Below are 12,331 nucleotides of genomic sequence, written 5' to 3'. Positions count from 1 at the left end.
TATACTTGAACATCCTGGGAAATTTCCAATATCTATTTTTGAAAAAAATATGTCAAGGACTAATATGTTAACTACCACATCCTCGAATTTCGTCCTTCTAACTTTATTAGTTTTAGATCAAAAAAATTGTACACTTCTCTTTATAAGATATTGATAGTTACAATATACTGGAAGATACTGGAAACGTTATTTTTGAACCATGTATGCGCTCTAAAAGAAAAAACTGACCGCATGATGTACGGTTTAAATAATTTAATTGTTTTGTATACAAGGGCGTAGCAGGAGTTCATATAGAGGGAAAAAATGTTTTTAATAAAATTTTTTTTCTTTTTGTATATAAATAAAAATTTTTGGGATTAGGAAAGTATAAGTTTTGTGGTATCCTTTACAACGATACCAATTTTTTAAAAATCGGTTTGTAATTCTTTCGTTTACAATCTTTTTTTTTTATAAAAAAAAGTATTTTTTGCTTTTAAGTGTTGTTTCTCAAATTATTATATGCGAAGTATTCAAATATGCATACCAGAAGAAAGGGTATTTAATCGCCTTTACAACGATGCCAAATTTTTAAAAATGGGTTATTAAGTTTTTTGTTAACTTTTTTTTATAAAAAAAGGTATTTTTTAATTTGAAGTGTTTTTTCTGAAATTTCTATAAACGAAGTATACAAATACGCATATCAGAAGAAAGAAGGTTTGATTGTATTTACAACGATACAACTTTTTAAAAATCGATTAGTATTTTTTTGTTTAAAATATTTTTTTTTATAAAAAAAATAGGTTTTTCCTTTTAAATGTTTTTTGTCAAATTTTTAGATACAAAGTATACAAATATGCATATAAGAGAAGAAGAGGGTCTAATCACGTTTAGAACGATACCAACTTTTTAAAAATCAGTTCGAAATTGTTTGAAATATAAGGTTTTAAATTTTTCGAAGACCCGACCTTTGCCCCCTTATAGCGCCTGTAATACAACTTTGCAAAAAAAAGTTATAAACCATTTAAATAAGAGCAAAAGGCGGTCTACGACTGTATTTTTAGTGTTTTTATTTATTTACATATAATAATAAAAAATAATTTTCTACCAAAGATCCTATTTCGAACTTCGAAGGCCCATATCTCGATTTCGGAGGCTAACTTCGAAAAACGGAGAAATTATTTTTTTACCTATCTCAATCTCTTACAAAAAATTGGTTTGGTTAAATGCCCAGCGGAGTGCTGTACAGTGTAATGATTCTAGTTACTTCATTTATGTACATATATTGTAACTATCAATATCTTATAAAGAGAAGTGTAAAATTTTTGTATCTAAGACTAATAAAGTTGGAAGGACGAAATTCGAGGATATATTATTATACATATTAATTAGTCCTTGACATATATTTTTTTCAAAAATAAATATTGGAAATTTCCAAGGATATTCAATGATAAAGTTTTAAAAGGACATTTTCAACATTTATTCGTCCTGGTGCAACAAAAAATTTTTATTTTATTTTATTTAAATTCTACAGAATTTTTCCTTTTAACTGATACCCATATTGTTACTCTACAATGCACCAAATCTTTAAAATATTTTTTTATCCTCATATCCTTTAAATTTCAAAGTCCTTTAAAAAAACTCCCGACGTAAGAGAGAAAAATTAAAAACGCAGTTATACTATATTTAACTCCTAGTTTTGAGAATATATTGACTTTTTTGCACGGTGTTATATTATGTGCCAAAAACAGACTGATAGCCAATTAAGCAGCACATGCACACTAGAGTGGTCCAAGAAATCCTTTTTTTTAATATTATTCAGTGCTCACGCAAATTTGTGTTCCTTTTGCTAAAAAATGTAAATACATAACTTGATTAAAAAAAAAAAATAGTAAAATTTAGAGGTCCCTCAAGTCCATTTATGTCCATACTCGTTTTTCAATCCGTACGTACGCGAAATCCTTGAAGAAATTTAAGCTTTGTAAGATCTTATAATATGTTTTCGAAGCCGCTGAATATACTAGGAAATTAATTTTTTCAATCAGGCTGCTAACGTTTTAGATATCGAGCCCTAACCGCCAAAATAACGTAAGCGACATTTTTTTCAAAATTTTCTTTTAGATGCAGAAATATTCCTAGAGCATCTAGATACATTTCTGCATCAAAACGAAAATTTTGAAAAAAACGTCGCTTACGTTATTTTGGCGGTTAGGGCTCGATATTACGAAAAACTTAAAACCAAACGAGAAAAAGTTCCGAAATTTTACTTTAAAAGTTGATTAGTTCTTAGAAAAAAGTACTTAATTTTATGTCAGTGATGATATTTATACCCACATCTTTAGCGAACTAAATGAGCCATCGCAGAGGATTTTACGTTCATTACTGCTCAAGATATAGGCAAATTTTTGAACCTGAATATAGATGCGTGGCTAATACCTGTATTTAGAAAGCGTACCGCTTTAAGTTTTCGGTGTTTGCAAGATATTTTGAGGTGATATCTGATATTTTCAAGGTCTACGCCACGCCCCGAGATATTGAGAAAAACTAAAAAAAAAACAGAAAAAATAAAAAAAATGTTTCTTGATTCCTGGAGAGGTACCTTAGTAACCTTATGGTGTTTATGTCGTATCGATTCTTATGTCAAAAGTTTTAGATTTTGTGGAAAAAAACATTTTTTTAATCATTTTGCATTTGGTTAGCATTATTAACTTGCATTAGCTTAATGAGTTCTAAAGCAATGAGTTCAGCAAGAAGTAGTAAGTAGTATTTTTGTTCTTTTTTCTTTTTCAGACAGTTAGAAAGAATGTATAAACACCTCTCCCACTTAAACCGAATTAGAGAACAGCTGTTTCGCTTAAAGTAGCATATCGGAAAATAAAATATTAACTAATTTAATAATATATTTGTTTGCAAATCATTTATCTCAAATAATGTTTATTTCAGACATTACTTCACTGCAATTAACCTTTTCTGCTGCTGTCCTTTTTAAAATAAGTAAAATCCTATAGAAATAACATTTTGTTTTTAAAATGTAGATGTGCGACCTTCTAAATTTTTTTTAACATGTTAGGTAATTTTTTAGCATAAGGAACACACATTTTCGTGAGCCTGAATAATATTAAAAAAGATTGGTTGGACGTCATCAGTAATCGAGAAAATTATGTTGTTCTTTCATATTTGTAACGTTTTTTTTTAAGTTGTTTCTCAACATTTGACACGAATTCTAATCTAAATCAATCGAAAGGCCGTTTTTTAGTTCCATTTGACAATGTGTTTTCACTTATTTGACGAAAAATGCCATTGAATTTGACATAGTGAAAACCAGCCTTTATACGAGTTTAAAATTCTTATCGAGTTGACACCTTGCATTCATTGAAAGCGCTCGTGTTTGACTACTATCGCTATTCTTATTATTCGCTCTTCTTACACGTGTGTTAAATATTCAATAACCACATTTCTCGTTTGTTTTTCTTAAGTACTTAGTAAATATGACCTCCAACTCAGGACGAAATTACTTCGCATCGCTGGATCCGGATCCCGATCCAGGACCAGTAAAAAGAAAGAAAAACTTTAGCTACGATCTAACTAATAAAGACGATTTTCCGAATATCGGCTGTGTAAATCGAAAATAAAAACCAATGCCCAAAATATAATCTAATGAAAAGCAAAATTTAAAATAAACCAATTCAGAGTTTCAATATTTTTCCTAATCGGATTTCATTCACAAGAGACGGCGACTTGTTAATCCTCACAAAAAGCTCTGCTCACACAACTCGGTTCCTAAAAGCCACAAATCTTTCCAATGTTTGTCCGGTCACTACCATATTGCATCCTACTTTGAATACGGTAAAGGGTATTCTTAAAGGCTTGCGCGATCAAGGTGTAACTGGTGTTCAGAAAAAAAAATTAAAATGTAGAGGGCACCTTTACCAACACGTCGCTTCATATAATATCGTGCAATCTTTGCGTACCAACAGAAATGAAAATTGGATTTCTAAACTTCAAGGTTGATCCATATATTCCGCCCCCAATGAAATGCAAAAAATGTTTCACACTCGGGCAACAGTCACGATTCGATTTCATGCGGAAAAATACAACGTGTTAATTGCCAACATAAGCATAATGCCTTTCACAAAGTCATTCCCAGTACGAGAAAAAACGCGAAATTTTAATGAGAAAAGTAATAAATAAATGCACATTTAACGAGGCAACAAAACTGGTACATAATCCATCAACTACAACCGAAAATATTCCCAAAGAAGCTCTTAAGGAAGCAATCGAAAAGCATAAAATATAATTGAAATAAAAAACAAATACAAAAATCAAAACGAAATCGAAAAACATAATCAAACTTCCAATACAAAAACAAATCAAAAACCTTACTCTCTAAACCAACAACAACTAACAAACTCAATAAGTAGTTCTCCCGAAAATTCCAAAAAAACAAATCCCCATCATTACACAAACAGTCTCTCCAAAACTAAAACTCACGACAACAACACTACTTTATACCGGAACACGAACAATTTCATGAATTCAACCCTTTTACAAATGGGAGAAATATCAGAATTTGACGAAAACGTTTAAAGCTACTTTATCTCTCCGATATACTCTGTATATACATATCTCTCTAACAGAGAAATGTTTATTTGATTTTTTTTATGGTCCTAAATATATAAAGTGTATAAAGTTGAAAGCATATGGCCCAAATCGCCGAAAACGAAGCTCGTCCTCTCAGACTGCCTGCCCAGCACGATATCCAGCGATCCTGCTGCTCGGAATTTTGTCCATTCCGACAGCCGCAACGACTGCAATAAATATGGCTCGTTCCACGGTAATCGATACCGAATGAAACGAAAATAAACTTAAGAATTTTAGTGTATTATTTCTAGTAAGTAAGAGTAAATAGATCTAACTTTCAAGACTGAAAGCCAAAATTTCGAAATTTATCTCAACATCAGATATATTGTTTTTAGGTTGTACCATTTACAAACCCATATGAGAGGTTAATTTTCTTCAAAATTGACAAGACTGACTTTCGTAGTCTATTCTCGTTATTGCATTGTTTAAACATTCAATGGAGAGAACAATTATTGAGCGTTGTAACAGTGCAATTTTAAAGTTTTTCGGGCAAGTACTACATATTTTCTTATAAAGGATGTTTTTTAGACGTGTGGTTTTCAATGAGGCAATACTTTTTTCGGAGTTGGTCTTTTTGACAGCTGTTACTTGATTTATACTCAGTTTGGTTTGCCATTTCATGATGAACAGACTTACTCCGGAACAACGTTTGCAAATCGTGCAAATTTATTACCAAAATAATGGTTCGGTTCGCGCGACGCATCGCGCGCTGCGTCCAATGTTCGGTCGACATAATCGCGCAGCAGAGTTGGTAATTCGAGCAACCATGGATCGGTTTCGCACCACGTTTACTCTAGTGGATAATGCGCATCCTTAGAAATGCCGTACAGTGCGTAGCAAAGACGCTATTGCTGCTGTGGAGCAGAGTATCGAAGAAGACCCGGAAGAATTTTCGGAAGGATCTTGGTTTGCGGGCTTACAAAATCCAACTCGTGCAAGAGCCATCAAGCGCGTCGCACGTTCGGTGAATGGGCCCAAAACGAGATGTCCACCGATCCCGATTTTCAAAAGAAAATTTTGTTCAGCGATGAAGTTCACTTTTGGTTGAATGGATACGTTAATAAACAAAATTGTCGCCTTTTGAGTACTGATAATCCACAAGTCATTGTTGAGACTCCGTTACATCCTCAAAAAGTCACTGTTTGGTGTGCTCTGTGGGCAGAGGGAATCATTGGTCCATATTTCTTCAAAAATGAAGCCGGCCATAATGTTACAGTCGATGGGGAACGCTATAGAGCAACGGTGGGTAAACGCGGCTCTTTGAGCCAAATGCGGCTAAAGTGCGGCTCTTTTTAACCGACGCCACAAAAAGAGGAAGGTTATCAGTTCGTCGGAATATATATTTTTTTATGTATGTTACGGCATTACTTTGGACCACGTTAACCGATTTCTACAATTCTTTTTTCATCGGAAAAGTGGTAAATCAAGGGTGGTCCCATACTAATTATGTTTAAATCCGATCATTAGATCATAAAGATTATTTTGGTAATACATTTTTATATAAGAATTGAAATCAATTTTTTCTTGCTTAAAAATTAGTTGTTACTTCCTCTTTTCTTAGAACATTTTGGCTCTTTTTACTTTTTAAAATACATATTTCTTTGCTGGACATTTTTTTTCATTGCGTTGTCTTCTTATTGTATTTTTTTTTATATGCACATACGCAAATTGAGATCGGAACATTACCCGCAATTGGAGAATGAAAATTGGCTTTGTGACTTAATGCTCTTTACCGATATGATGGAACATTTGCAAAACTTGAATTTGTCTCTACAAGGAGTGTGTAAAATTAGGAGCCCGGATCGGAATAAAGTACCAAAGATGCGGTTATAGTGGCGTTTAATAGTGAACTAAACTCTTAAGACTAATTACAATTATGTTATACCTAGTAAGGCTGTGTCTTATATCGTGTTAGGTGAGAGTGAGTAAGTTAAATGTAAATGAAATGTGTTTGTGTTAGTTTATGTATGTTAATCTCGTATTTTGTGATTTTCTACATCCTGGGCCCCGGGAAATGTTGTTGCAATCTCGAGCGGATACAAATGCTGCACAGAGCGCCTTAAAATTTGCTTATTTGCCAGTTCCACATCACATGCTCTTATGCGACCGTCTCTGCCCATGTATGTAGCTCTAACGATACCAATTTTCCACAAAAGTCTTGAATTGAGCTCATCATACACGAATACTATGTCATCTTCATTAATACTGCGACTTGGCCCGTTCTTGCAATGGTGTATGGATCGAAGCTGGTTAAGATAATCCTTGTGCCACCGCTTAAAATTGTTCAAAAAGTGAGCTGGAGTCAGTGGCTCCAGATCGTTGTGATCATTTGTAATGTAGGTTAACGGCCTTGAGTTGATTACGCTCTCGATTTCCGTCAACAATGTAGCTAACTCGTTCGCTGAAGGTTTGGCTTTGCCAATAGCAGCCTTAAGTGCATATTTGACGCTCCTTACGAGGCGCTCCCAGAAGCCGCCCCACCAAGCTGCTCTCTCAGGTATATATTGCCATTTGACGCCTTTATGTTCCGCCAAACGCCGCACCTCATGACTTTTAAGCAAATCTTCAAGCTTTCTAAGCTCATAGTCTGCACGCTTAAAAGTCTTTGCATTATCTGAGATGATCGTAGATGGTACACCTCTTCTCGACGTAAACCTCCTGATCGCCTCCAGGAAGCTTTTTTCGTCATATCTGGCACTAAATTTCGCTGCGTGTGTTCGATCCAGTACATCTCGGCTTTTTGTAGTTCTTCAAACGTTATTTCATCGACTTCACAATATTGTATACACTTTCGATTGCTTAACTGTTGGTTTGTCGACTTTCTCTTAGAACGTTTTACAAAACGAAATGCGTATGCAGTTACTCTTAAAAGCTTTTTTAGACTGCTATAATTTTCAATGGTAGTAATTGGTGCAATTACTAGCTTATTTCGCTCGATGTGATTGGCAGTATTCAAAACTGATGATCTATGAATTTCAAGCTTCGCTGGCCAGTTTTCTTCATTTTCTCGAAGCCAGCTTGGCCCAGCTTAGACTCAAGCAGATTTTTCGCCTTTATACCTCTGGTTAGCAAATCCGCTGGATTAAGCTTGCCGGAACAATGATGCCAATCATATATGTTCGATATTTGGTTAATTTCTGCTACTCTTGCCTTTATATACGGTTTAGGTTTTCGCCCACAGCCATTTATCCAGTTTAATGCAATACTTGAATCCGTCCACAAACTGCGGATATTTTAACGCACAAGCTTTTTACAAGGGTTTCTTTCAATCTTGCTGCCATCAAAGCTGCTGTTAACTCCAATTTAGGTAACGTTAATTCTACTTCCTTATTATTTTCGGAAATTGGGCTTACTCGATTTTTTGAGCACACAATATTAGTGAGAATTCGTCCAGTTGGCATTATTTGTCGACAATAAGCCACTGCTCCATACGCCTTCGGGCTCGCATCAGAAAAGATGTGCAATTCCAATATCGATTCACTGCCTGCTGACAAACATCGATCAACACAGAAAGTTTCTAGTAATGCAAGCTCTTCTTGCCACTGTGAAAAGGCACTCTGAGTTTCGCCATCCATTATGACATCCCATGCTTTCTTTTGACGCCAAACTTCTTGCAGTAGAATTTTTATTCTAACCGTGAATGGGCCCAATAGCCCCAACGGGTCGTAAATTTTGGCCATTGCTTTTAAAACGTTACGTTTTGTAGCTCGTAGTGTTTGGATATAATCATTACAAGATTTTACATCTACGGAAATTTTGTCGTTTACTGTGCACCATGCCAACCCAAGAATTTTTTGTTCTGCCATGCCTACTTCCTCTGTAGAAAGCTCTCGCCTTACGTCCACGTCGTTAGAGTTCCATTTCCTTAAGTTAAATTTCGCAGCTTCCATCACGGTTTGAGCTTGTTTAGCAACATGCATTGCTGCTTCTTTGGTTGGTTCGCTGAATATAAGATCGTCTACGTAAAACGACGCTTTGAGTTTTTCACACAGCAAGCTATTACTTTTTAAACTTTCATCGAAATGATTACGTATAGTGCTAGCTAATAGGAAAGGGCTTGATGTTATGCCAAATGTAACCCTAGTCATACGATAGATTGCCAGATCTGGCTTATGTTGATCTGCGCTTGGACATGACTTGTACCATAAAAAACGATGGGTATCTCTGTCGGCTTCATCCAGTAAAATCTGAAGGAATGCTTTCTCTATATCGCCCACCACAGCGATACGATTTGCCCTAAAACGTAGTAGCATTGTGAATAAGTCGGCAATGAGATTAGAACCTTCGCTAAGGTGATCATTCAGCGAAATATGGCCGGATTCGCTCGAAGACGCATCGAAAACGATTCTCACTTTCGTTGTGCTTTTATTTTCTTTATAAACAGGTTTATGCGGCATGTAATAAATCGGCCTAGGAGACTCGGTATTGGGCACAATTTCAGCAATTCCGTTGTCAATGAGGCTCTTAACCTCTTTGTCGTATTCTACAATTTTTGATTGATCTTTTAGCATTTTCGTTGTCAAGGACTGACATCGACGCACAGCTATTTGGTAATTATCCCGTAGATCTTCGCTCTTAAGCTTTCACGGTAATTTAACAGAATATCGCCCGTCCGCTTTCCGAGCTAGCGCCACTGAAGTTTCTTTGCAACTATTAATATTTACGATACCGATTGATTCAAGATTCCAAAATTGCTTGATATCAAATTCTATAGTTTTATTAGCTTCAGAATGCTCACTTTGTTCTAATTCCTTCTGGTCTGTCTTGATTTCCTTCTGGTTCATTTTGTACACCTTTTGTCGTTTGTTTATTTTCATTCAATACCAGCGCTATTTTTCCGTTTTTACCGCGATCAATTTCGCCTTGTAATTTCCACCCAAAAAATGTTTTTACCGCGAATAAGTTGCTGCTAATTTGTTTTGTTTCTGGAGTGTTGAACCTCCAATAATAATCTTGTCCGATTAATAAATTAATACCATGTAATAATTGTTCACTGCTTTTATTAGCGTCAGCTAACTCGTATTTTATTTGTTTACAGTTTTTGTTTTTTATTTCGGTTATTTCGTTTGCCACTGACACTAAATCCGCGCAAATATTCGATACTACGATCGCCTGTATTAAATCTGTTTTTATTTTTGTCGCCAAAGCCGGTAATTGTTGTTTCTTCAACTCCACACGGTTTTAATTTCAGCATTTTTGCTACCTTTTCATGCACAAATGTACGTTGACTGCCGTTGTCCATCACTATTCTTGATAACACCCTTTTTGTATTACTCTCGCTACTTATGATGGCTTTCGCTGTTTGCAGTAAGTACTCCGAATGACCTTCGCTCGCTAGTGTGCTTAATGCAGCCGCTTTTTTGCTGTTGTCGCTCATCTCTTTTTCAATACCTTCTGCGTTTGGGTAATGATTCCTCTGCTCCCCCTCAGGTCCCTTCTCACGTCGTTCACACATCGTCGTTAGGTGTCTACCTGCGCAGTTTTTACATTTAACCCAATGTGCTTTGCAAAATTTTGATGTGTGGTTTTTCTTCGTACAACGAAAACATCGTCCCTCCTTTTGCAATACCTTCTTCTTGTCGGCAAGGCTAATTGTGCTTCTACAATTCTGTGCGTTATGATTGTCTTTGTTACAAAATATGCATTTCTCGCTCGCTGTTATGGAAACTAAGCCGGTAGCTGTTCCTTGCTTGGTTTTGTTGGTAGTTTTAATCTCGCTTTTTTTCGGAACTTCTGATATCTGTGCTTTCTCTATGGCCTCAATTTCTCTTTTCATATATTGGAGAATCGCTTTAAGTTGGTCGTCTTCTATGTCTCGCATCGTGCTATTTAAAATCGAAATCGCTGTTGTCTTTGTTTCAGGCAATCGAAAAAATTGTATTCTCATTTGCTTAGGTAAGCATTTAAGAATAACGGATTTTACGGTGATCGTGTATTGAGCTGGGGTGACCTTCAACGCGGACTATGTTCAAGTAGTTGACATCACCTGATTGTATAATGATCGTAAGCCCTGCACGTCGCTGGTAGTTTGTACTGGCTCTAATTTAAGAAGCTTTTGTACGTATTTCTCGATTATCTTTTCGGTATTTCTGTACTCATCTTGTAGCAGTGCTATGGCTCCTCTGTGGGAGTGAATCCTTGAATCGTTGATGAAGCCCTGTCAACCAATGCTTCGCTCAAAAAGTTAAACTTTGCTGCTGATGAAAGAAGGGGGTTATCATGCACTGTTGGCTTGAATTGCTCCCAGAAGGGCAACCATTTTTCGAAGCTTCCGTCGAATTTCTTCAGCTCAAGAGATTTGAGCTTAACTCCATGAGACGATTGCTCACCAGCGCCATTGGTGGACGTATTCATAGTATGCTCAAGTCGGCCTGCTAAACTCTTTTCGCGCGATTGCAACTTTGCAATAATTGTGATCGCCTTGTCGTCATAGTCTAGCACTGACTCGCATTCCTTCTCCATATCCTCCTGTTTTATTATTTTTCTCGCGGCTACGTCCGCCTTTTTTAAATTTTCATGCGCATTCCTTAACCTGTGCAAGAGAGTCCCCACGTTTTCAAGCAAGGTTTGTTTTTCACTTAATTTGGAAAAGTCTGTGTTTTCCAAGTACTCAGTAGCTTGATTAATAAGCTTTGTTAGCTGACCACGACAAGTAGCCCAATGGACCGATTCCATTTTTCACCTTACAATGGCACTTCAATATTGGTTACCACGGTTGCTCGTGTTTTATGTAAATTTATTGTTTTAAAGAATATCGTCTTTGTTTTTCCTAGAGCTCACTATAAAATGCACACCCGGTATAGTTTACTGAAATTCGCTATTTTAAACTAATTGCCCGCTCCCGGGTTTCGGCACCATGTGTAAAATTAAGAGCCCGGATCGGAATAAAGTACCAAAGATGCGGTTATAGTAGCGTTTAATAGTGAACTAAACTCTTAAGACTAATTACAATTATGTTATACCTAGTAAGGCTGTGTCTTATATCGTGTTAGGTGAGAGTGAGTAAGTTAAATGTAAATGAAATGTGTTTGTGTTAGTGTAGGTATGTTAATCTCGTAATTTGTGATTTTCTACAAGGAGAGAATAAAAATGTTTTTGATTTGTAGCCAATTATTTTAAGTTTTGAAGCTAAAATACGTCTTTTTATACATGATCTAAAAAACAGAATATTTCATCATTTTCCATGGCTAGAAAGAAATATTGCACATGAATACTACATCATTTAAAAGCAGATTTTGAAAAAAAAATTGCCGATTTGAAATAATTAAAATGTACGTTTATATACTTCATAAACCTTTTTTTGTGTAACTCAATTGAGGATGAATTAACAATATCCGAAATACTCCTTTTTAAGAAAAGGGAAGAAGAGTGGAAGTTTTTGGAATTAAAAGAAGATAAGACACTGGAAATGCAATATAAAGATTTGCCATTGCTTGAATTCCGTAAACAAGTACCGTACCAAGTACCAAAATACCGTTCTTAATTGACCAACCATCATTTAACAGAACTGTTACGAACGGCTTTAACTGACGTAAAACTAGATTTTGAAAATTTGGCCAAAGGGATAATTTGACTTTTCGTTTATATCTATCTTACGTACATTAGAATAATAATAAAATTAATGTTTTTCATTTCTAATAATAATTTTATTTAAAAATAAAACTTTGGTGTTTGTTGTTTTTTTTTGTGGCTCTTTGTAGCATTTTGAATTTAC

General features: G+C 35.4%; 2 protein-coding genes across 2 annotated transcripts; both read right to left on the bottom strand.

Annotated features, from left to right (window-relative positions):
* Positions 1 to 7,811: 7,811 nt before the first annotated feature.
* LOC118749114 lies at positions 7,812 to 9,128 on the bottom strand. The gene has a single exon (XM_036483885.1). The coding sequence runs from the start codon at positions 9,126 to 9,128 to the stop codon at positions 7,812 to 7,814; it is 1,317 nt and encodes a 438-aa protein (XP_036339778.1).
* A 1,600-nt stretch (positions 9,129 to 10,728) lies between these two features.
* Positions 10,729 to 11,292, bottom strand: LOC118749113. Its single transcript, XM_036483884.1, has one exon. The coding sequence runs from the start codon at positions 11,290 to 11,292 to the stop codon at positions 10,729 to 10,731; it is 564 nt and encodes a 187-aa protein (XP_036339777.1).
* Between the last annotated feature and the right edge of the window lie 1,039 nt (positions 11,293 to 12,331).

The sequence above is a fragment of the Rhagoletis pomonella genome, unplaced genomic scaffold (assembly GCF_013731165.1).
Source record: "Rhagoletis pomonella isolate Grant_MI unplaced genomic scaffold, Rhpom_1.0 Rhpom_scaffold_00014, whole genome shotgun sequence".
NCBI lineage: Eukaryota > Metazoa > Arthropoda > Insecta > Diptera > Tephritidae > Rhagoletis > Rhagoletis pomonella.
Note: the sequence above shows the minus strand (reverse complement) of the source record. Positions and strands in the feature narration are given on the sequence as shown.